Source organism: Oculina patagonica, chromosome 3 (genome assembly GCF_052425735.1).
Source record: "Oculina patagonica isolate OP01 chromosome 3, crgOcupat, whole genome shotgun sequence".
Classification (NCBI taxonomy): domain Eukaryota; kingdom Metazoa; phylum Cnidaria; class Anthozoa; order Scleractinia; family Oculinidae; genus Oculina; species Oculina patagonica.
The window spans coordinates 14,337,845-14,362,944 of NC_135760.1; the positions used below are offsets into that span (position 1 = coordinate 14,337,845).

General features: G+C 39.5%; 2 protein-coding genes and 5 non-coding genes across 10 annotated transcripts in view; 4 read left to right on the top strand and 3 right to left on the bottom strand.

The window, feature by feature from the left end:
* On the top strand, nt 1–9,406 carry LOC144646824 (protein unc-93 homolog A-like). Of its 2 annotated transcripts, XR_013569482.1 has the most exons (6): nt 1–152; nt 2,159–2,578; nt 3,779–4,305; nt 5,175–5,442; nt 6,441–7,620; nt 7,805–9,406. XR_013569482.1 is itself a non-coding variant. In XM_078506516.1 (5 exons), exons 2-5 carry the CDS (start codon nt 2,176–2,178, stop codon nt 6,710–6,712), a joined length of 1,470 nt encoding a protein of 489 aa, XP_078362642.1. In that variant the 5' UTR covers nt 1–152; nt 2,159–2,175; the 3' UTR covers nt 6,713–9,406. The 2 variants fall into 2 exon arrangements, 1 of the variants encoding a protein (XP_078362642.1); XM_078506516.1 differs by having other exon boundaries at nt 6,441–9,406.
* Nucleotides 9,397–25,100, bottom strand: part of LOC144646820 (uncharacterized) — a 19,432-nt gene continuing 3,728 nt past the window's right edge. The window contains exons 2-14 of one of the 3 annotated variants that reach the window (XR_013569481.1): nt 18,682–18,757; nt 18,477–18,557; nt 17,972–18,044; nt 17,781–17,863; nt 17,614–17,705; nt 17,475–17,515; nt 17,195–17,326; nt 14,811–14,924; nt 13,588–13,705; nt 12,876–13,021; nt 12,113–12,156; nt 10,234–11,629; nt 9,397–10,083 (exon numbers count right to left, since the gene is read on the bottom strand). Coding sequence is in view for 2 of the 3 variants with exons in the window: in XM_078506509.1 (XP_078362635.1) it covers nt 10,355–11,629; nt 12,113–12,156; nt 12,876–13,021; nt 13,588–13,705; nt 14,811–14,924; nt 17,195–17,326; nt 17,475–17,515; nt 17,614–17,705; nt 17,781–17,863; nt 17,972–18,044; nt 18,477–18,557; nt 18,682–18,757 (2,275 nt within the window). In the remaining variant the exon portion in view is untranslated. Of the gene's footprint in view, nt 11,630–12,112; nt 12,157–12,875; nt 13,022–13,587; nt 13,706–14,810; nt 14,925–17,194; nt 17,327–17,474; nt 17,516–17,613; nt 17,706–17,780; nt 17,864–17,971; nt 18,045–18,476; nt 18,558–18,681; nt 18,758–21,878; nt 21,970–25,100 lie in introns of all 3 variants that reach the window. The other 2 variants (XM_078506510.1, XM_078506509.1) reach the window with 2 other exon arrangements.
* On the bottom strand, nt 18,974–19,046 carry Trnak-cuu (transfer RNA lysine (anticodon CUU)). Its single transcript has one exon. It is a non-coding gene; the product is annotated as a tRNA-Lys (tRNA).
* On the top strand, nt 19,623–19,695 carry Trnak-cuu (transfer RNA lysine (anticodon CUU)). The gene has a single exon. It is a non-coding gene; the product is annotated as a tRNA-Lys (tRNA).
* Nucleotides 20,062–20,134, bottom strand: Trnak-cuu (transfer RNA lysine (anticodon CUU)). Its single transcript has one exon. It is a non-coding gene; the product is annotated as a tRNA-Lys (tRNA).
* Trnak-cuu (transfer RNA lysine (anticodon CUU)) lies at nt 20,904–20,976 on the top strand. The gene has a single exon. It is a non-coding gene; the product is annotated as a tRNA-Lys (tRNA).
* Trnak-cuu (transfer RNA lysine (anticodon CUU)) lies at nt 22,460–22,532 on the top strand. Its single transcript has one exon. It is a non-coding gene; the product is annotated as a tRNA-Lys (tRNA).

Below are 25,100 nucleotides of genomic sequence, written 5' to 3' on the forward strand. Positions count from 1 at the left end.
GTTACAAATGTTATTAAACTGCTCATATTTCAAGTCCCTTGGACTCTGCCTCGAGGGTTGTTACGGTTTGAGGGGGCGATCGCCAAGCGTTGGAGGAATAGCTCTTAATTACTTGGAATAACTGCTCATAAACATTGTGTTCTGTGTAACAGGTATGTACAATACTATAGTTTTACAATTCTATCTTGCTAAAGATGCCAGTCGCCAGAAAATACCGCGGATGCAGCGTGGCATGCAATAAAGTCAATATTGTGACCTCGTGCTTTCGCTAGCTTGTACACAATTGCACCTACAAAGAATTGTGGTTTTCCGATTTGCTTTCTTTACCGGTAAGCCTTGATACACCTTTTGGTCATGTTCGGAAAGCGAAAAACAATGAAATCGATTGTTCATGTCCAAAGGAACCCCCCTTCGCGAGAAACACGAGCAGACACATTCATTCTCGCTCTATGAAATTCATTCAATTTAAAATTGAAATTTCTAGAATAAAGAGGACTGTATTTTTGGTGGTGGATGAAACACATGTGGTAAGCTTAGCTCCGATCAATAAGTTGCACTGTGTAGCAATTACACTGGTTCTCGGTGCGCACACTGCGTAGACAATAAGAGACCGTGAACAGTGCAGCTCGCTGGATGGAGTATACGTATAGCGGGTATAGACGTATGTTGTCGTGACTTGGTTCCATTCAGAAATCGTTTCATCGCGTGTTAGAAGTGATGTTTTGTTTTGACGCTTTTGAGAAACAGAGGTTGTGTCAAATGCCAGAATTTAATACTTGGTATATTTTCAATCGCCTTCCTGCATTGGCGCGAAGAGAAAAGAAGTGAAAATCGACAATTTGAGGGAAGGTATATTTCAGTGTTTATATGAATCGAGAACGTTCGTTGTTTTCGTTTCAACGATTTTAGATTGATCGTTATCGGGGTTTTTTTATATGTATTTGCATTTACGGCTGATTCGAAAGATTCACAAACCTTGCCTTCGCAAAGCTCGGAACATCTGTGTAATTTCTGTTAAATGTTTTTCTTTCGGTTCGGTTTGATTCGATAAAACAAATCTCTTAGCCATCCAGGAGTTTACAAAATGCAAATTTCCGTTTGGAATTCATATTAGCCATTGTTAATAACCTTAGAAACATCATGCTCAGTTTACACAGAAAGCTCTATCGTGACATTTGTCTGACATGTGTCTGCCCAGCCCCCAATACTCCCACTCAACGCCCCTATATTCTGCATAAATAGGAAAATACATAAACAAGGCCGCTGTATTTCACTTGTACATAGGATAACTCATATTTGGCAAAATAAGCAGCCACACAGACAATATTGTTTTCATGGTTGAGCTGCATCGAATTCGAACTGCAACATTCCGAATTGCTTCGTTGCACAAGAAACTTGCTTCTAAAATGCGTCTAAATCTATCTGCACAATGTTCAAACGGAAAAGCTTCTGTTTTTCTTATAAAAAAAAAAGACTGTTTAGGCGGATAGCTTGAATTTCTTGCGAAATTGTTAAAAACAAGGATTCAACCTTTTGACCTGGATATAAATTGCAGTTGTCATGCCGGCGGCAAGTCTACCGTATCTGCTGTAAATGTAAATACAAAGTGAAGCTGCAATTACAACGTTATGATGTCGCGTTGGCTGCAATAATGATGTATGTGTAAACTAGATTGCTTGTGGATTAGCCTGCCAAACCCAATACGAAGAAAGGCTGTGAACAGTCTGACTTTAATTAAGGGATAGATGCACTTTGGAGGTTTGTCAAGCAAGAACGACGCGTTAAAGTCACTCGATTCTAGGCTCTTGATTGCTAAGCGAACCTCCCAAGTGCATCCATAACTTTGGCGTTTACTATGATTTGTATTACAGTATGTCAGAGTTGAAGGCATTTGTCCGGAAATCATAAACTCTTAAACTAACCAATCAGAGCGCGTGCTATAGTAAAAGATAAAATATAATATAATAAAATGTTGCCGATTCCGTTACTTACTGGATAGAAAGGAGTTTGTCGAGCATGCATCTTTCTCAAAAACTACTAAAAAAAAACCTCTATGGTAGAAAATTCATCTCGAAGGTCCTTTCTGTTGGAATCGTTTTGCAAAGCTTGCCCTTGAAAATTTAACTTAACCGCTGACGTAGTTTTACTTTTTTAACAGTTTGAAGTCACGAAACAATGACAGAGCAAGACGATACTAGAGCAAGCGCTAAGAATCTAGTTGCGAATGACGACAAGGAAGAAGCAGAGCAACTGACACCCGCGCAACGAAAGAAAGAGAAGCGAAAGATCACCAAGAATGTGTACATCATTAGCTTGGGTTTCCTGTTCCTCTTCACCGCCTTTCAATCGCTTCAAAATCTGCAGAGCAGTTTGAACAAAGTAGAGGGCTTGGGTCTATGGTCACTGAGTATAATTTATGCCGCACTGATCCTGTCGTGTATTTTCGTCCCGCCGTTTGTGATCGGACGACTTGGCTGCAAATGGACGCTGGTGCTATCCATGACAGGCTACGTTCTGTACACAGTGGCTAATTACTACGCTAGGTGGGGAACTCTTATCCCTGCTTCTATAATAATCGGTAAGTGCATAAAGGAAAAGTGAATTAAGGAATGCTTATAGTTTTATGAAAAACAAACTACTATGGGGCCACAGAGCCACAGGTTTGTTACCTCTGTGACACCCTCAGACTGACTGACTGACTGACTGACTGACTGTCTCTGACTGACTGACTGACTGTCTGACTGACTCTGACTTACTTACTGACTGTCTGACTGACTCTGACTTACTTACTGACTGTCTGACTGACTCTGACTTACTGACTGGCTCTGACTTACTGACTGACTGTCTGACTGATTGACAGACGGACTGGCTGACTGCTGATGATTGACGGACGGACTGAAGAGACGATGATCATTTGCGATTTTTGGAGCGAACGCATTTTGATTGGGTAAACGCAATATGCTAACAAATTACTTAATAACAAACAATGAAATTACAATGACGACTGTCTGACTGATTGACGGACGGACTGTCTGAATGATTGACGGACGGACTGGAGAGGCGTTATGATCATTTGCGTATTTTTGCGAGCGAACGCATTTTGATTGGGCAAACGCAACTATGCTAACAAATTACTTAATAACAAACAATGAAATTACAATGACTGACTGTCTGACTGATTGACAGACGGACTGACTGTCTGACTGATTGACTGACTGACTGTCTGAATGATTGACGGACGGACTGGAGAGGCGTTATGATCATTTGCGTATTTTTGCGAGCGAACGCATTTTGATTGGGCGAACGCCATCTTGGATTCGCACTCGGGAGAAGATCGGGGAGAGAGGAGAAAACGCGTCTCAGGGAGTAGAAGTTGAGCTGAATCCAAGCCTCTCTCCGCCCTCATCCAACATGGCGGCGAATCTACTCGATTGCGCGAGCTACTACTGAGAACTGGAGCGCCCACGGAAAACGCCCGCACTGCAGGCTACACACACCACGACGATTTGAACGTTGGCCCTGCGTCGGAACAAAGAGATCATTTGCAACGCAGGCTACCCCTTTAGCTAATCGAAAAAGCTCGTACCTCCACGTGTTAAAGGGTGATAACTAGAAACGATTCGCCCGTCAAAGGTTCAAGGATGCAATAATTGAACAACTATTGCGGTTTCTCCTAGATACTCAAAAGGGCACACGAGACTCTGGAAAGTGGCAACTCGGAGGTAGATATCCGTTGCTTTAGCAGCTAAGATTTAATTTCTTTTTTTCTTTTTTTCAGGTATTTGTGCAGCACCTCTTTGGTCGTCCAAATGTGCCTATTTGACCACTACAGGAATTCGCTACTCGCAGCTGAGCCGTGAGACGCAAGACGCAGTCGTAACTCGATACTTCGGCATTTTTTTCCTGATCTTCCAGAGCGGCCAGATCTGGGGAAATCTCATCTCGTCTCTTGTCCTTCAGCAGGGAATGAAGGACACCTTCCGTGAGAACGCTGCCGAAGTGTGTGGCGCGCGCTACTGTTCCGCGCCCCCTAAACTGACCAACGCGACCGACGAGTACGACCATAAGCTGGTTATCAGACTGTTGAGTATATACGTGGGGACGGGCGTGTTCGCTGTGCTGTTAGTGATCGTGTTGCTGGACCGACTCACCGGGGCACTGGACCGAAGAAAGGAGCAAGAGTCTGGCGTGAGTCTGCTGATCGCCACTTTAAAACACTTGAAGGACAAGCGCATGCTTCTGGTGTTACCGCTGACCATGTTTAGTGGACTGGAACAGGCCTTCACGTTTGGCGATTATACCGCGGTAATTCATTCATTCCTTTCATTCATTCCTTCCTTCCTTCCTTCATTCAAACATTCCTTCCTTTCTTTTCTTCTTCCTTCGTTCCTTCCTTCATTCCTTCCTAATATCAGTCAATGTATTTAAAGATTCATTCTCTATTTCTAAATCTCATTTTAGTCTATATACAGGAGTTTCAAAAGTTCCGAGACAATTTTAGGGGCTCAAGTTGTTTCGCACATGAGCGTAGCCTTCACAAAACACCAGCGTGCTAACACTCTCTTCACTTCTAAAAGATTTGACGCGGAAGATTGCCTTTAGTTAGCAGTATCATACGTAAAGAAATTAAAAACCCTGCATCGCCGAATACTTTTTCCGTACCCATAAGATTTGACGCTGACCAATAGAATCAAAATTATTTTGTTTAAATAATTCAGATGCTATGCGTGTTAAGATTCGCCGTTTAGTACCTTGTGACAATATTGTCATGCTTTCAGTGGAATAAATATAAAATATCTATAAAATACAGACACCAAATACTCGCTATGAAACTTAATGTTTGCAAAGAAATTACTTCTATGGATCAACCAAATGTGTCTCCCGGGCGTAATAAATTAAAGCTACAAGCAAACAAGATTAACTTTAAAAATTGTTCAGCCCAACAATATTTCAAAAAATCATATCGCAATCCGTTGCAATCTTTGTCGCTTTTGGCCATCCGTACATTCTTTTGTATTAGGTGTGTTACTGAAATGTTCCTTCGCTGTTTTAAGAGGTTCTTTTTTATATTTTAACGAATTTGATGGTCTTTTCCCATTCCTAAATTTAGCAAAAATCCGTGACAAAGTCCGCTTTAAAGAGGCTTGACAGTATTTTTAATTCGTTGTACTCAGGCGTTCGTGACGTGTTCGCTCGGGATCCACCGAGTTGGTTTCGTGATGATATGCTTCGGGGCCACAGACGCGTTCTTTTCTCTCACACTGGGACGCCTGACCAAGTACACCGGGAGAATTCCTGTGTTCATCAGCGGGGCGGTGATTCATATAGCTGCCATTATTGTCATGCTGATCTGGAGGCCTGACTATCACCTGGTCTGGGTGTTTTATGTTATTGCTGCTCTGCTGGGATACTGTGATGCAGTTTGGCAAACTCAGATTAACGGTAAGACATAGTAATTAGTGTACTGAGGTTACAGGAATTGAGACCTTACATGGGCATTTAAGAGAAAAAAAGAAAAATTTAAGTTTCATTGAACAGAAACCCCAAAACATAGCTAGGAACCATCTCTAAATTAAAAAGTCTTACTCCAGGTAATATAGATCCCATTAATAAATTATTTTAAATCTTAAGAAAAGACAACTTAGGACTTATACTCATTCTGATGATAAAGACGGTAAGGATAGATAGACCAAAAGGAAAAAACGATAGGTCAACATGCTCGTCTTTGACAGGCCTTGCTGCAAAGAAAAGTTGCCATGAGTGTTAATGTGCGCGCGCTGCTTCGCGCGAAATTATGCACAGTAAAATGTGCAGTGTTACCTCAAGTGGCATAGAAAATACCAATAGAAAGAGGCAGACAAGTGAGTTTTGACGCCATTCCATGACCGTCATTTCATGTAGCCGCATGAGAGGCCGGATCGGAAGAAGAGATTGAAACCTTTGCAACCCTCAAAGTGATCAACATCTCATCTCTCCTAAAAGTTATCACTGTAGAATTAAGTATGAAAGTTATGAGAATATAGACACTCTTATATATATTTCGAAATTCTCCAACCCCATAAGTAGGGTGTACAGACCTGTAAGGAGTATTTGCGTGTTAATATTAGAGAGATAAATAAAGAAAGATGTTAAATTTTTTGGGAAGTCATGGGTTCGATTCCCCTCGAGGGACTCAGATCTTTTAATTTGTCCCACGCTCTTGACATGATGAATATCATATCTTCTCTTAAGCCTGGTTTTCACTAGCGACGCAAGCAGAAGCGCAAGCACAAGCGCGATCACGCAAAAAAAAAAATTTTTTTTTTTTGTGCAGAGCCCAAAAACGGCCGCGTTTTTTCGGGAAGCCGGCCGCGGAAAAAAAAAAGTCCCGCGGGCGGCGGGCGGCGGAGAAAAACCAATATTAGAAAGTTTGTTCAAGTTGAATTTTTTTTTCTCCCTAGCCATGTACGGAGTGTTTTTCCATGACAACCAAGAGGCAGCGTTCTCCAACTACCGACTGTGGGAATCACTTGGCTTTGTGATCGCCTTTGCGTACGCCAATTACCTGTGCATCACGACCAAACTGATCATACTCCTGGTGGTGTTGATTATCAGTTTAGCCGGTTATTTCACCGCCGAGTGGGTCAATAAGTCGCAGATCGACCAGGAATACTCCCTTGCAGATGGCATGGCGCTGGATGATGCGAGCAAGAAAAAAGAGGTCACAGCTTGAAGATGGCCATGTTTCGGTATTCGCAGCTTCGTAATAGAAAGTAGCTGATTTTTAAACGATCTATGTCACGGGGATTTCGCAGATTTTTGGTCTTAACTGTTCTGAAATTAGTGATAGGCCATTAAAAACATTATCTTTACTTTAACATCTTAAGGAAGATATAAGCTTAATTTGCGGATAGAAATCAAGCTACGGCTATATTTTTTTTGAAGACGCGCGGAAACTACTTGAAAAAGTAAGCCTTACTTTTTCAAGTTGCAATCCGTTTCCATCCGACCCATCCGCAGCCAAAGATGCTCGTTAACAGTTTCAATATAAATTTTGGCTGTTCAAAAATATTGTAAAATCCGTGACATAGTTCCTTTGAGAGAAACTCTAAGGCTTTTTGGTAAAATAGTGAATGGTAAGGATCCAGGAGCAGTAGTAGTAAAAAAAAAAAAAAAAAAAAAAAGTAGCCTGTTCCAGGCGTTCGATTGGGGGATAAGCGCGAAAATCGGGATAAGCGCGAAGAACAGCTAGTAAAAAAATGGCGGGGGGAGGGGGGGGGGGTTGACACCTCTCCTCTTATTTTTCTCTGGCCATTTGTCGCGCTGCTTCCCAACTAACCAAACGCCTGGAACTGCGCGAGTAGATCATAGATCGTTTAGTGTTATCGTCCGTGTGTGGGCTGGTGACCAGTCATTTTCAGGGCAACTCTCACCCGGATGTTAACACTAAACAAATTGCTTTTAGATGATTGCTTTTAATTTTGTCAAGAAGAATCTGTTAAAAATCGCCTTAATCCTCGTTTGATTCTTATCGAAGACCACGCTTTTGTCAAAGCATTGATTCTGTGAATGATTGACGGACGTCGAGTGCATGACAAAGGCTTTGATTCACCGCCAGGAGTGTGCACTTTTGATGTACGGGTGAACCCCGCTAATTCGAACTCGGTTATTTCGAATTCCCCGTTATTTCGAACTTAAACCCATTTCCCTTGGATTTGCCTTTCAGTCATTTGGTCTCATTTACTATCGGCTATTTCGGACTCCCGCATTTTCGAACTGTTTTTTGTTTCCCCTGACGGTTCGAAAAAGCGGGGCGCAACTGTAGATATTAACTCACCTCGTACCGTATGAAAGGTTCTTTAATGGTATACCGTTCGAGAACCATAAAATTTGACCTTTGATCAAGTAATACATATTTGAAAGCCGGCACATTGTGCTCTTACTCATTGTTCTTAACTGGATGGTATGTAAAGCCCTTCTTTGCCAGATTGAACAAAGTTTTGCAATAGCGACGTCTGTGACCTTTGATTTATAGCAAAGGTGACTTTTACTCATCCAGCAAACTACAAAAGTGACGTTCGGGGCCCATAATGATCCATAATGTAGAATAGATAGATATTTCTTGGAAAAAAAATAATTTATTTCCTTAGGTAAATTTTAGGGATACGTCCACTCAGACAGATTTTAACTGGGTTATGTAATATTAAAAAATTAATTAAAATAATTGCAAATTATTTACCTTCTCCCAAAATAGGGTCGCATTTTAGTTGTTGAGGGACGCGTACAGAACAAATCTCGCGCATGGGTAATCAAAAAAATTATATCTACATGAGGGTCATTTCATTTTTTGTTCTTGTACTTGAACTGTAGCTTGCGATGGATGCTTGTGCGCGGAATCTCGTCAAATTCAAATGCATGAATCTGTTTCCAGTTCTGCTCACAAGTGTTTATTGGAAAGCTAAGTTTTATATCGCCTACTTGCTTTGGCGTTTTAGAAAAAAGTGTGTTGTGTAGACTTGTTTTTGCTTTGCTGGGTATTTTTTTTTTTAATTGTGAAAAGTTTTTGTCCTGAGGCAGCATAAAAAAATATACAACATAGGGGGGGTAACATATATATAATCTTTGTATGTAACTATAACTTAATTATTCTTTGGGATAATTATTAAAGATGTGATAAACATCGGAGCATGATAAATTGAGCATTATTAATTTTGCTCAGTAAGCAATTGTAAAGTTAAGCGTTATGGGATAAGAGGCCTTTTAACACGTGACAAAGAAGGCATCTCTGTTAAAAGTCTATAATTATCTCGAACGTTTCATAATTACGCTGTTTAAAAAGCTAAATTAAATTAATGTTGACGAAGGTGATTGCCCCATTAAGCGTTCAATCACTTAATGATTATAGCTGATATTAGCAGTGTGAATTTAAAATTTAACAAGCATGCGTTTGTGACACGATCATTTAATAGCTAAGGTGTCAGCGGTGTGAATTTTAAAGAAATGTGTGAAAAATGTAGATTTTGTTATTTCTGTTGGTAGATTGCGGTCTTAGAGCAATTTTCGATTCAGTGTTGAGATCTAGAGTAATCCGTGATTGAATTGGTTTTGCGTTTCTTGCGAAAACAAAACCAGTGACGACGTTGTCAAGCGTTTAGCGCAGGTCACGTGTATTTGCTTCGCGTTCTCATTGGTTCATTTGTTTACAATTCTTGTGATTGGCAACTGTGATTGCTTTGAATTGGTTTTATGACACTCATTTGGAAATCGCTCATAAGTCAAAACCTATAGTGTGGGTCGTTTGAAGTCAACTGCAGTCAATTGCATCAGAATGCTGGAAATATAATATGTAAAGAGCAAGTCTGTAGGAAGGTAGATATTACTACCTTCAAATGTATATATACAAATAAAAGTTAACTGAATTTCACTGGGTGTTATGCATGTTGTATAGCTGCGTGTGAAGTACGACTGTTGGGCTTTTAAACAGGACTTTAAAATTTCAGTACATGCAGTCCCTCCTTTAAAAAGGAGTTATTTCTATACTACATGACTGCATAAAAACGAGTCTATGGTGCACAAATTTCAAGTTCAGAAATCTACATGGCGACTAGCTTGGGACCGTTAAGGGAGAAAATCGCCCTCGGTCTATCCTGAACGAAACTCGCTTCGCTCAGTCCCTAATGACTATCAGAAAGACCTCGGACGATCTTCCAGTATGGCCCTAATGACTATCAGAAAGACTTCGGACGATCTTCCAGTATGGCCCTCGTGTTCGGTGAATAAAAAGTAAATATCACACCCCAAGGCATCAACACAATCACCAACACTATTCAATAAGCGATTTAAAAAGATGACAAGGCCAAATAAAGGTTCCAAGAGTACACCAATACTAGTGGCAGAATCTCAAATGCGACTTATAACGAACTTGACTCAAGATAGCTTTCTCCAAGCGTCTTGTTTTGTACAGCACCACTGCGCTATGTTCGTTCTTGATCTTGGTTAATAGACTTTGTCTGTGGCGATCGGTAGACTTAATATAACTAGAATGATATTTTGGTCACTACTACCATTACTTGTATCAGCCTGAAATGTCGGTCATCTGGCGCCCTCGTAAATTTTATAATTTAAAGGGTGTAAATTGCCCTCGGTCTATCCTGAACGGAGCTCGCTTCGCTCTGTCCCTATCAAAAAGACCTTGGACGATATTCTAGCTACTAGTATGGCCCTCGTGTTCGGTGAGTAAAAAGTAAATATCACACCCCAAATTTTATAACCTAGCTTAGATTTATGTAAAACGACTCATTTTGGAGCCATAGCTTCCAAGAGTCTTTGCTTCTGGGAAATTTTACAGGTATTTGCTGCATTGTTCCTCCTGCGTTTAATCCGAAGGCAAGTCGTCAAAGTCCTCTGACTCGGCCAAGCTTGGCACACTTTCTGATCTTTCCAGGACACCAGGGACATCGCATTCCACTTGAAGGTGTCCGTTGTCAGGGACGTTATTTCTGGGCACGTATTTAACACCTGCGGATTTAGTGCTTTTCCTCTTGCAAAGTCCGCTGTCAGGATCGCATTCGAAATCGTCAAATGTGAAAGTCATAATGTCGTTGTTGTTTTCTTTTGCATCAGAAGTCGGCTTGTTATTCCTGGTAGTTAAATCGCTAGTGTTCTGAGGCTTTCCGTCCTTTTCATCCAGTGGGCAAGTGTCCACATCTTTACCTTTCTGGATATAATACCAAAATTTCTTTTCTATGCACATGTCTTGCGCCATCTTGAGAACTCTTGGTGACTTGGGCGGCCTTATCGGTATAACCTCAATATAATCTTCAGGCAGATCCTTTCCGCTACCATCCCTGACACTTCCTTTAATACTCTGCACTTTCTCCAGGAAATTTGACGGTGCCCAGCCTACAGAGTGACTTGAAGTTCGCACCAGCCACCAGCCCCCCTCGGACTCCTCGAGAACTTCAACCTCAGCATTTTCTCGCAAATTGACTTCTTGTTCTTCTTCTTTCTTGTACGATCCCATGGCGTAAAACCTGTTGTTATTAACAAGTTCTGGCATGTTTTCTGTGTACTCTTCGCCGTCGTCTTCGACTTCCACTTCGCCTTCGTCTTCGTCTTCTTGTTCTATCTCTTGTTCTTCTTTTTTGTCGCTGTGTGAATCGGTAACAATACTTGCAAATTCTGGTGCAGGCGAAATTTCAATTTCTTGAATCGAAAGTTCGTCGTTCATGTTTGCTTCTTCATCCGGGGATTCAGACGGGCGGACGCAAACTGGTTCCTCGAAAGAGAAATGTGCGCTGCTTGAGCCTTTGGAATCCCTACGTAACAGCGGGCTTGGGATGGGACTCGTCCCGCGGGACACAGTTTCATTACCCTCCTCTTGTACAAGTGATAACGGTCTTGGTTTTACGAGTCTATCACCGAGCATCCCGTTGGCTGAATTTTCTGGGTTTTGTTTTACGCTGTTTAACTCTTTCCCAAATCTGCAACCTGCTCTCACTTCATTAGGATCCTGCTTCTGGCGAGGATTCCGCCTAGCTGCTGGTCTTTTAACTTCGTGGAATTCCAAGTTTACGTAAGATCGTGCGGGCTTGCTAGTAAAGCTGTCTTCTCTTGCTTGGTTTCCTCCATGCCCAGGGATGTTCCTCTTCTGTATAAAAATAAAAATATTTCAAATGCTTTGTAACAGCTAATTCTTTTTTGCTTTGTGTCTTTTGTTCCTACTTTGATAATGTTTTTTCACCTTATTCCATGCTTTTATTTTAGTTTCGTTTGTACATTTTGTCCTGTATATTCATTCGCTTCTGTGAATTGCGGACCATCGTTTAGTGCGTGTAGTTTTTTGGTTCCTTGAACCTAGTTCTTCCAGAATTTGGTAAGCCGTCTTTGTTTAATGTTTGTTGTTCTTGTATTTCGTTTGTTTCTTCCGTTTTCTTCGGTTCACGGTTGCTGTGTAGTTCATTTTCTATGTTTTCCTAGAAATTTACTTGTTTCGTATTAAAGTTGAAACTCTTGCTGGACAAGTTAATGAGTTTATGTGGTATACTTACGGCGCGGCCCTCTGCCTCTTCGTGCTTAGAAAACAAACCCTAGCCTGTTGAACTAAACTCAAGATATAAAGATTAATACTTGCCACACTCTTTTTCCTAGCCGGTGGATCCCATGTCTGTCTCCTTCCTAGAAACAAAAAGCAGAGGAATTTTTGTGAACTATCACCAATGTCACAATTTTTGACTGAAATAGCTGACTCGTCCCCAGTCGTCTTCATACAGCACGCGGCAAAGGTACAGCGGAGGGAGAGACGGGTACCAAGAAAGGGAGCGCAAGGGGAGATGGGTAGGGAGAGGGCGAAAGAGGAAGACGACGTCTTCTCCCCCTTCTTCCTTCCCATCATCCCCTGCTCCCCCACCTCGCGCGTGTGCTTCTCCCTTTGCCGCGTGGAAGACGACTGGGGACGAGTCAGCTGAAATAGAAGGAAAATGAAGAAGGAAAACAAAAGAAGGGGGAGAGAAGGAGAAATGAAGAAACAGAATGGAGGGGGAGAGAAAAAGAAATGAAGAAACAGAATGGATAGATGGATAATGTAATGATGAAAAACACGTTAATGTCAGTCATACAGGAACCGCGAAGAACATTTTAAAATGATCGGACTAATTGTTCTTCGTAAAGTGCGTTTTGTTACTTTGAAGTGGTAAAATTCATACATTATCTATGCAATCTGGAGCCTAAAAATCAACCCAAGCAGAACCGTGGTAGGGCTATAGCTCTCCGCGGTCCCTGTGATATAATTGCAATTTTTCCAAACAGCGGTCCGAATCCACGAACACAAGGTCTAACGTCAAATCTTCTTTGAATAGATTTATTCGCAACTGAATTATGTGGTTTCATTTTCTTACCAGCGAGGACAGAAATACTATTTAATCGCGTGTCTCTAAGCATCGCTCTGACAGCTGCGTGTTTTCCTTTCTGTCTTGCGTTGTGTTGAGACGAAGCTATTTCTCTTAGAAACATTGATGGTGCCCACCCTTCCTGCTCCTCCAACCTGCAGCGAAAAACAGTGTCTGATTACATGTTGCCTTTTTCGAGATGCTAAATTTGACTGTGTTGAACCCACTAAGATAAATACTAACTTCAATTATTTATTATTCGCTGGAAATCAATTCCTAGGTGTGAATATAGTCGAACGATAAAATCCCACTACGGCTAGGAGTCCACAGGGTACCCATAGGTTACAGAAGACCAATTAGGAAAGCGCCGAATCGAAAACTCTCGAACGAAGCAAACTTCTAAACAAACTATGGCGCGAGTGAACATATTCAATCGTCCATTCATTGGTCCCATCGTATTACTCATGAATTCAGGGGACTTGAGATTTGCACACTAATCTCTAAAAAAAGCAGAGGGCATGTAAATACTCTAACAATTAATATATATGCTGCCCTAAAGAAAGCTGTATTGTTTATGCTTTTTTTATTGAATACTTAGAAACCGTGTTGGGGTTACTTTTTAGAGAACTTCTGAACTATCTTACTGCAAACATATTCCCTTAGAAAGGGATTAAATAGAATTTTACAGCACCGGCCGCTTTTATGTGAGATTAGAACTTACTTAACAAACCACCATCCATCCAAATTTTTCTGAATAACTTTAACAATTCTTCCCATCTCAAACCCAACCTCATCTTCCAGTTGAGGCTCGTACGCTGCTATGGCAATGTAGGTTTCCTCTGAGAAACGAAAACAAGTTCACTTGTTTACGGTAGCTTAAAACAGGTAAAACTTGTTTACGAAAGCTTAAAACAGGTAAAACTTGTTTACGGTAGCTTAAAACAGGTAAAACTTTTTATACTTGAGTAAGTACGTTTTTTGATAATTATATGCGACGAAATTATTGTCAAGAAAGGACCATTTATAAGTAGTAGATAAATTTTGAGTGGGAGATCTGTATGGGCGTTTACAATGGCGAGCCGATAGGCGAGCCATTGTAAACGGCCATACAGATCGGACGCGAATATTTTATTCTACTTGTGAAATGAAAACAATAAACTGAATGCAAATTGTTATGCGAATCAGTAGAGATCTGTATCAAAAAATAATGAATACTAATTAGCTAAGCAGGAGTTTGTATCAAAAGTTAATTCTATTGTTTGATTTGTATTGGGGTTTACAGTTATGTACATGTGATCTGAATACTGTGCTGGGATTGGTTTGCACCCTCATGAATAATTAATGAGTTATTTTACAAGTCCGAAGATAAAACCATATTGTTAGGCTTGTTTTGTATTTATGTCGTTATAGAGTATGCTCGGAAACCTGTAATGTCTGTTTAGGGCTGTAGGACTTGTTTTGGGTTTCATATCGTTATGTTTAGAGAGATTTACCATGAAGAGTTTTTGTGTGCACAAAGATTATTTAACACAGTATCCTGTCCAATTTGAAACGCAAATTTTGATCCGAAAATAAACTCTCCCGTATATAAGCTCTCGTCAACAATTAGCCCACCTAAAGAGGACGTGAAACAAATTTACGCCCAGCCGGCCCAGGAATTTTACGGTATATTTTTTAAAGAGCATGGAAAGTGGGGATTGCGAAAGCATTGATGCGTGTGGACGTCCATAACATTCGTAGAGGGGGCCTCCGGTTTGAACCGATCTAGAGAGCTGTCGAATCGATATGCTTACGACATTAATTGGGGCTCCACCAATCGTAAGCGAGTTGTAGGTTTGATTAAGACTTTAGCCTACCCCATGCGACAGTTGAAAGAAAACACCGTACGCTCTAAATCTGTCCTACAATTTTTTCTATGTAAACAAACAAGTCTTTTTATTCTACCTTCTCCTTCTTCAAAAGTCTCCAGTATTTGATCATCCATGCTGCCATCCCGGGGCTCAAGATAAGAGGCTGGTACCCAGCCAAGCTCGCTATCGAGGTCAACAAACCACCAACCTTTAATAAGAAATGGTAAACTGAAATTGTAATCATCTTCAAACAACACACGACTAGAAATTTAAACCAAAACTGAAAATGTCATAACTGTTTTGTTTCTCGGATTGGTGAGAATACAATGCAAGGGTTTCTTGAATCAATTCAACAAATAAACTCAGACAATACATTTCGTCGAAATAATTAAAACTTTGATCCAGGGCGTAGTGCACTGTGAGAGTCAAGTGCTCAAAAACACAAAGAAAACACATTAACTCTCGGGACTAAGAGTTAGGCTAACCCAGACCACTTGATCCGGAGTCCCGGGGGGAGGGGGCACTCAAAAAAGTTTTATACGGGGAGGCTCCGTCCCGAGCTCTGACCCCTTTACCCTTTTATATACCATTTTTGACAGAAATTGTACCCCTTTCGTATACCTTTTACTGAAAAAGGGTACCCCTTTCATATACCTAAAAGACATGGCATAGACCTAGAACAGGACGTTTTCTTGTCATTTTCACGTAGCGCTTAATGCATTAAAATAATATAGCCGTAAATTGCGTCTGTTCGAAATATTTTAATAAAAGGCCCTTTTAGATGCCTAAATGACAGATTTTCATACCCTTTCGTATACCTAAACTTGTGAAATCCCTACCCTTTTATATACCTTAAGCCTGAAAAAGGTACCCCTTTCGGGCGGAGCCTCCCCGTATAGGCCATTATAGGGAGTACCCCCCCCCCCCCCGGTCCGGAGTCCACTGCACTGTCATTTTCAACAGGATCATAACTGAGAATCTTTCGGCATATTTAACAATTATTCCATGAGCGCGTGTTGGATATGAGATGGTGGAAAGCCAACGAGGCGCGTAACGCCGAGTTGGCTATAACTATCTCATATCCAACAAGCACGAGTGGAGTAATTGTAAAAGCACCCAAAAAATTGTAATATTTGAGCTCCCCAGTTGTTCTCGCTGACGTGTGCTTGTACCATATTTGTAGAACCATGGTATATGAGCTCATAGAGCAGTTTTCAATTGAGTGCCGTAAAACCAAAACCAAAGTAATTACTTGGCCAATCACAAAAAACACAGACAATCCAGTGAACCAATCAAAATTTAAAGCAAATACGTGTAGCTGGCAGAAAGAGCGGGAAAACGTGCGCGAGCGAGTCACGATTGGTTTTGGTTTTAGAGCGGTTTTCACTTGAGTGTCGAAAGTAAATTGCGTTTGCTTTGGTTTTGCATTATTACGCTCAGTGATTGGCTTAAAAATCTCGCGCCACTTTCTCAGCCAATCAGAACTAAAACCAAAACCAATCGTGACTCGCTCGCGCACGTTTTCCCGCGCTTCGTGCCAGCTACATGTATTTGCTTCGAATTTTGATTGGTTCACTGGATTGTCTGTGTCCTTTGTGATTGGCCAGAGTAATTACTTTGGTTTTGGTTTTACGACACTCAATTGAAAACTGCTCTAGTTCTGATTGGCTGAGAAAGTGGCGCGAGATTTTTAAGCCAATCACTAAGCGTAGTAATGCAAAACCAAAGCAAACGCAATTTACTTTCGACACTCAAGTGAAAACCTCTCTATACCATGGTCTGTAAAGCAATCAAAATTTAGGAATTCTAATATACCATAGCTGGTTTTTAATATTATTATACATTAGAATTACTTTGAAACATGTGATTGGTCGAGAGCATTCAGTCAATATACAGTAGCATGTGAACTTGACATGATAACCCAATATCTGCAGCAGATATTGGGTTATCATGTCGAGTTCAAAGTCCGCCTAGTTTCCAAGCCCCTCGTCCGTGTAGTGCTGTCAAACTTTTGAAAATATGGCTAAGCGATTCGCCTCCGTTTACGAAGAGGAATTGAAAGTTTTGATCAAGAATAAAGATTTTAAAAACAACAAGAGAACAACAAAAACAAGTGAAAAAATTCTGAATGATTATTTGACGAAGAAGAACCTGGAGGAACCACAAGATAAAACCGCTTTGGCCAATGTTCTGACAAAGTTTTACGCCGGCGCTAGAAAAAGTGATGGCAAATTGTTTGAAAACGTATAATAAAACAATTATTGAATTCGGTTTTCGCATGATATCGTGAATTATCAAAACCTCGTGTCTGTGTTATCTGCCTCAGCCTTCGGCTTCGGCAGATAACACAGACCTCGGTTTTGATAATTCACGATATCATGCTCAACCTCATCCAATAACTTCTTATTAACATGTACTGCTAGGGGCTTAACCAGCCGCATCAATCCGAGTTTTAAATAAAGTTACTCATTTACTTACCGTGTTCGTTTCTCTCAATTACGTCCACAACGTTCCCAGCTTTAAGACTGATGTCACTATCCTCTCTTTTAGTGTAATCCGAGATAGCCACGTACTGCTCCAACAAAAATGGCTCAGATATATGATGTATATCTAAACGACAAAAAATTACGGAATCCACCAGGAAATTGAGTAATATTAATTTTAGTTGGACAGAAATCGAGTACCAGAAAAATTTAAATCCCATTGCGTTATTTTTTACCCTTTTAAATATTTTAACAGACCGAGCTGTAATTCTTACATTTAGATTTTGTTCCCTGTTTCTCCATGCTGTGAAATGTTCTAATAAAAAGAATAAAAGTAAAAAGATATTTCAGCTTTTTGTTGTGTGCACTCTCTTCTCAGGTCAATGGAAGACACAGAAAGGTATGCAGACTTACTGTGCTTGTTCCATAAGATCTTCAGGCAGAGGGTGAAAAAAATTAATCACGGGATCCGATCCAGAAATGTGCGGTGGACAGTGAATTACAGACTGCAAAAAATAAGGTGATGTTTAAATATAACAGTGCCGATGTTTAAAGTTTATTACATTTTTAACATGACTTACTTTCAGGAATTCCTCAACAACAGGCATTCTTCTGAGTGCTTTGGCTCGCTTTTTAATTGTAAATTTGTCGGTAAAGGACTTTTCTGTTGGACAAAACGACATATATGTTACACCGCTTTAGTGATTATTAATGTTCAAACCAATTCGTAACATTTTTCCAACCTCGTAATGTTAATAAACTTTCAAATTACTTTTGAGAAGTGTTCCTGTATTTGCCCCATCCTTTTGCTTTGAGAGGAAGTCCTCTATTCTCAACAGTCTTTCCTGTAAAATAACCAAATAATTTATATATCGTGTCACGTAATGTAGTGTTATCAGAATACTTGCCAAAGTTCCAAAGGTGGAAACCTCTAAAATTCAATACATCTTTACCGTTTTTCAAATGTAGCACTTAAAGTGTGGGGAAGAAATGGTTTTCATTCAAAGATAAAAAGCTGCATGGACCCTTTGTCAAGCTTAAGTAAGAGCTCTGCCATCTTCTGTATCATGACAAGGTATCGTGCACCTAAAACTATAGTTGTTTCAAAGCCTGGTCAAAAATGTAACTTCGCTTTTGACATTGCCAGAAGAATTAAAAACCGTTTTCTGCCTCTAATGAAAGTTCAAAATAACCACGTTCATCCCTCAGAAAACGTTTTACGTGACATAATAGGAATTCTCGTATCTGTAAATCAAACTGCTAAAGGCTTGTCTTACCTGCAGCTCAAGGAGAGTGCTGTAGCTTCGGTAAACAGGAGTGATAAGACCATTTTGCCAGTGAACATGAATGAAGTACACCTAGTGATTTACAAAATTAGTTAGTATAACGTCATCTCGTTCAAGGATATATTAAACAGTGCCTACTGCGGATGCAATGGCATATAATCATGTAACACTTTAATAAGCGACAAAAAAAACTTACATAATGTTTTTGGGGCTTTTTTCTCATACATATGTCCTCGACAGAAACATCTTGTACCTGTGTAAGACTCATTGCACTATTACGGAAAAAAAAAGATATTTATCATTTTTTTAATTTTTGAAAATTACATTTCCAAATTTGAATTCTCGGTAGTCCCAGCCTCATGTAGGATTACGCTGGTATGTTTAGTTGTGTGGAAAAGAAAATCAATTACGAATACGTATATGCCGTTTTTTGTTTGTTTGTTTTTTAACAAAAAAAATTATTTCAGAAAAATTACAAAAACTATCAGCGCCCAACGTGGGGCTCGAACCCACGACCCTGAGATTAAGAGTCTCATGCTCTACCGACTGAGCTAGCCGGGCACGATACGTTAACACTTTAGAAACTGTGATAATAAAACAAGAATCAAATACACGGTTATAAAAACACGTAAACATTCGCCCCATCCTAACCCCCACTCCGGTCCCTTATCCCGTTCAGAGGGAAGGCTAAAGATTTACATGAGAAATCACTGAGTAGGCATAAGCGATTTATTAATCTTTAATTGAGCTCCATCGCACATAAAAAAGCATGCGCTCTCGAAAATGAACGTTAAATTGCTACGATGTCTACGGTGAACAGTGCAGTTCTCATCTGGATCTTGTTCGGACAAAATTATCAAATTAATACCAAATTAACTAACAAGTAAACGTCAAGTTACAAGTTAGTGATAAAATTAAAATTGGTTCGGTGAAGAAACTACGAGCGAAACTTTTGTTTCACTGTCTTTACGTTCCGGGAAGAAAGTGTTGTCGATAAAAAGAGAGAGAGAAAGAAATAGTTTCTGAGACTATACTTAGCTTCCAACAACACAGGAAAACGACAACAAGCAATCAGAGTAGAGACACGCAATGTTAAATCTTAAACTTACAGTTGCTGGTGATTCTCTTTGTCAACTGGCCCGGCTAGCTCAGTCGGTAGAGCATGAGACTCTTAATCTCAGGGTCGTGGGTTCGAGCCCCACGTTGGGCGCAACGATTTTTTTTTTGTTGAAATAAATCCTTTTGACAGACTTTTAATGGTTTTGAAAGTGGTTCAAAGCATGGCCCTCTGGTCTTGATAGCAGAATTTCAGATAAAAACTGATTTAGTCCTGTATGATAATTTTACAAAGCATGCAAAGAAAATGGTTACTTTTTCAAATATATAGGTTTCCGATCTGTGGTAGAAACCTACGTATTCGATGCAAAACATTTAATGGCTGTGCAATGAGATTTTCAACAAAAAGTATTTCCAGCAAAATGAAAATGCATTATCATGAACCTAAACATAGCGAGGAAATAGCTATGTAGCCTGCTACAAAAAGTAAGTCCTTTGAGAAAACTGACAAAATAATTAGCGCCCAACGTGGGGCTCGAACCCACGACCCTGAGATTAAGAGTCTCATGCTCTACCGACTGAGCTAGCCGGGCACGATACACAAGATATTTAAGAACTGTGATAATAAACAAGAATCACATGCTATTTATAAGGCCAGAAAGGTTCTAAAATAATAAGAAAATTAAAATATCTAGACCAAACGTTTTCGGCTGTTTGCCATCATCCTTTTTAGCCTTGTAAAAAGCATATATTTTACCAAGCGAACATTATGGAGAAACAAGAATCAAATACAGGTTTTTAGAAACACGCAAATATTAACTCTACCCTTACCCCCATTCCGGTCCCTTATCCCACTTGCCGCTTGGGCCAGAGAAAGCTTTGGTTTTACAAGAGAGATCATTGAGTAGGTATAAGCGATTTATTAAGTCTTTATTAATTTACGCCACACATAAAAAAGCATGCGCACTCAAAATGAATATAAATTTGCAACGATCTTTACGGTGAACAGTGCAGTTCTCATCTGGATCCTGCATGGCTCCTGTTCGGACAAAATTATAAGATAAACACTTTTCGCTCGGTTCCGTAAGATTTAACATGTAATTATTCAGTTGCATAGCATGTTACTGATAATCAGATTTGGCTTGGTAAAGAAATTATGATAAATTAAGAATAATCATATTTCGGAAAGGAAGTGTTATCGATAACAGGATATAAAAAAACTGAGAAAGAGAGAAAAATAGTTTCTGAGACTATACTTAGCTTCCAACAACACAGGAAAACGACAACAAGCGATCAGAGTAGAAAGCAAGACATGCAATTTTAAATTTAAGAGTTTCAGTTGCTGGGGTGTTTTTACAGCAAGCTCGGCTAGCTCAGTCGGTAGAGCATGAGACTCTTAATCTCAGGGTCGTGGGTTCGAGCCCCACGTTGGGCGCAATTGAATTCTTTTGTGTATGAAACTTTTTTTCTACAATTATAAAGGCAAACAGTTTTTGAATAAACAGCGGGGAAGCAATTGCAGATTACCCGGCTCAGCCAGAGCGCATGTTGCATCTACTGCTCCGAACTTCACTCAAATAATTTTTCACAATTAACAATATAATCCCCCTTATTTCTCTTGAAATAACGTAAGGACCATCCTGAAAATAGCAAGAGCGTATCTAATCCAGGCCGGTGGTATTATTAAAGAAATCAATTAATTAAGGACGTTTTCAAAATAATTTTTTTTCGATGACACAGGATGGATCAAGAAAGCTGTTTTCTTTCTTTAAATTTTGAATAGGTATTTCGTGTATACGTTGCTTGAACAAGATTAACTTTAGTTTTTTTTTTCAATACGTTATCGGGTATCGCTTTCCATAATTGTGCACCAGATGTAGAGAAAGAGTTTCTTTGTATATCCAATTTAGAGTGTTTATATTAAAGTTACCTTCAGCAGATGATCTATTGTGAAAAGTACATCAGAGAAACTTTTAAATAGTAAATTAATGATATTTGTAAAAGCCAATTTGTTTCTCCTTAGTCCCGCAGTGCGGAAAGAACTAACGATTTTCCGTTCACGCTCCCGCAGTCGCGACCTCCCGAAGTCTAGTAAAACGACTGATCACGCCGTTCCGCGCTCTCGAAGTAAAAGAATAATTAAAGTAAACCTGAGTAAGACTAATGAAACGACTTCTTCCGTAGACGCGCCCTTTTGAAGTCGAAAAAATATCAGACTAGTAAAACGACTACTGCCGCCCCGCAATCCCGCACTCCTAAGTCGAAGAATAATATAAATGTGTACAGCCGTCCATCTGAATAAAATAAGGCCGTAGTGTTTCCATCTATTATACTTACCCTTGACGCGGAATTCACTTCTTTTCAACTTGTTCTTGGCGCCACACTCTTTAAGACGAGGAATTTACTTCTATTCCACTTGCTTGGTTCGCTAAAGAAACGAGAAAGATATTGTATCTGTCGCTGCGACATATTTCATGAGGTTTGCATATAGTTCTTATGTTAATTATTTCGCTTGCTGGACTGTGGGAGCAGCTATTTTTAAAATGGCAACTTCAACTTTATTCAAACAGATTTTCTGAATTGTTTTAAAATAATGGACCACTCGCAAATAGCAAGAGCTTATCTAGGCGGGTGGTATTAAAGAAATTAATTAAGTAAGGACGTTTACAAAATAAATTGTTAAAAGCTTTTATCACAACGCAAATATAGTAAAAACATTACAATTAATTTTCAAAATTAAATAACAGTTATTTCACAGGGAGGAAAGAGTTGAACAAGGTATTCAAGTAGTCCCGGGTATTCTAGCCATAGTGGGTTTGAATATGCCTGCTCTCCGAGACTTAAAAATATAAACGAAAGAAATTTAAAAGCCATCACCGGCAGTTAACTTTACAGTGGCTATGTACGAAACAGACCGTGCCCGGCTAGCTCAGTCGGTAGAGCATGAGACTCTTAATCTCAGGGTCGTGGGTTCGAGCCCCAGGTTGGGCGCAAATATATATTTTTTTAATTTACTCCTTTTGGTTAGAGCAGGACACTATGGCTGTGCAGCAGAATTCCAGATAAAAGTTAAGTCATGTGTCAAAGTTTTGCAGAGCTGAGCATGCAAAGAAAATGGCTACTTAATTTTTAAAACTGTATTCCGCGTGGTATTGCAAAAGACGTTTTTCTCCTTTCTTTTTCTTCAAGAACTTACTCTTTCTGGATCAATCTGATATGTGCTTAACCACAAAACATGTTTGTCGAGTAAAGTTTGTTGTTTTTGTTGTTGACCATGGAATGGTGCACAATTCAAAGCTGACTGTACTGAATGAGATTTAGCAAGAGCTTTTGTGCGGAATAAATTATAAACTCGCTCCATTTGGGTCAACCTGTGTACAGCCGTCCCCCTAAACTGGAAAGAAACTAGGAAAGAATTGTATTTTTAATGTGCTTATAATGCAGAGGCGGCGGAGCGTTTTGGAACGCGAGGAGGGGCTCCGCTCCGGGGGGGGGGGGGAGGGGGTGTTGGGGTTGGGCCTTAGACTGTCCCAAAAATACTCGGCAGGTTTTCATATTTGGAGCAACCTTTTTTACGTTCTAGCAACATGTGTAGTCTGAGCAGTTTTACAAGTTTTTTGTATTTGATTTCCATTATGTACTCTAAGTGTTAAACAATTACCTTATTATAGGAAATTAACGCTTGTGTTAATTAAGGTATTGGAAATTAACGCGACTTAAATTAACGCGAATTGAAGGGAAAATTACTTCCTAATAAAGAAAATTAACGCGAGAGAGGGGGTAACATTTCAAAATGAAGGAAATTAACGCGACGTACACAACAGGAACAAGTTTATTTCAACACTTGTTGGCGTATAATCTTAAACGAAAACAATGTTCGTGGTACTTTTCCCACTTCGAGCGTTCTTCGCAGTATCAGTGATAGCGGCAGATGTCCACCCTGATAAAATAAATTATAATGATTTTTTCTTTGAGTCAAGAACGTCTGGACTGTAACGAAAAATTGGGGCTAAATAATGGAAATTAAGGTCATGGAAATTAACGTTCCACTTAATTAACGGTGCGGAAATTAACGTTAACAAAAATTAACGCGACTTAAATTAACGCGAATTTTTGAAATTCGCGTTAATTTCATGACGCGTTAATTTCCTATAATAAGGTAGGCGAATCGAAACAAAGAGCTTTTCAAGACAAGTTTAAGGCACACGGATTAAAAATGTTTAGAACCATTATAAACTCTCGAGGTTCAGGATGAGATCAGACAAGTAAGATTACTTCATCAAGGATGAATTAACTTGCAATTTTATGGAATAAAGAAATGGTTTTCATTACAATTGTTTGTTCGGTTTCTTTGGCGCAAAGTTTCAGATCAATGCATACAATCGCCTCGCCTGTGGCTGGTCGTATCCATTCTAAAGACTGGAATCGACTATACTTAATTCATGAAAAAGCCTTACAATTTTGACCTTGTGATACAAGAGGCTTCAGATACTTTTAATGCATGTTATGAACACACTTTACCTTGTAGCTACGTCAAAGGACAACACAAAATGGAAAAATTGGCAAACTTTTTCAAGTTTGGCGTTTCTAATCCGTCTTAATCTTCGTCAGTCGAAACCGTTTTCAATTATTTTGGTTTTCTTATTACTCCGGTGTTATTACTCCGGTGTACACCAGAAAGCTATTTTTTTTAGGTTTCCTTGAATTTGAAAGTAATCAGAAGAAATGGTAAAAATATTGTGACATTGCTCTTTTAATTAACACTCAATTAGCTTTCAGTTTACGGTTCGAGTTTCGCTTCTGAATACAAAGACCATCAAAATATGCTTTTCCCAAGGGTTATTATCGGAGTGAAAAATTCACATTCAAACCTCGCAGCAGCTCATCTTATATTCGTTTTTTACAGATTTAAGAAAACTTTCTTTCTTTCGAACGGTCCGAACGAGTTTGATATGTTTCCATGTTTATTAGAATTTAAGTTCTTAGATGTACTTATTTCAGTTAAAGAGTAAAAAGCGACAAACAAATTAAAACAAGCGCTTTTAACTCGTAGATTACAATTGGGCCTAAAATAAGCTGATCATGTCGATTTTTTTCTGTCCTGATTAAACAAATCTTCTCATACCTTTAAAAATGTGCTGTGTTCCCTTTTCTTCAAGCGTAAAGTAACCCACACATCAAAAAATTCCAAAACCTCTCACTTGTGCGAATACCTCTATATCGCTTTGGGGTACTGTATATTCTGTTATTTTTTCGTTGAAGGACAACCATTCATAGTATAAACTGAAAGAATCTCAACTCGCGATTTTGAAAGACAATTTTCGGCAGTACAGTGCGTCTACATGTATTTGAAAGTACAGTAACAAAGCTTTTGTTTAAACTCGCAAACACGGTTTCTCAAAGAACGTCAAACAATAAGACGGTAAATATATTCAGATGCGCTTCAATGATTTGGCACAAGTTTAATAGATTAAACGTTCTAGGGTGGAAATTATGCTATTTATTTTCAAAAAACATTATACGATATTTTGCCCCTCAATTAGTGACTGGACAATCACA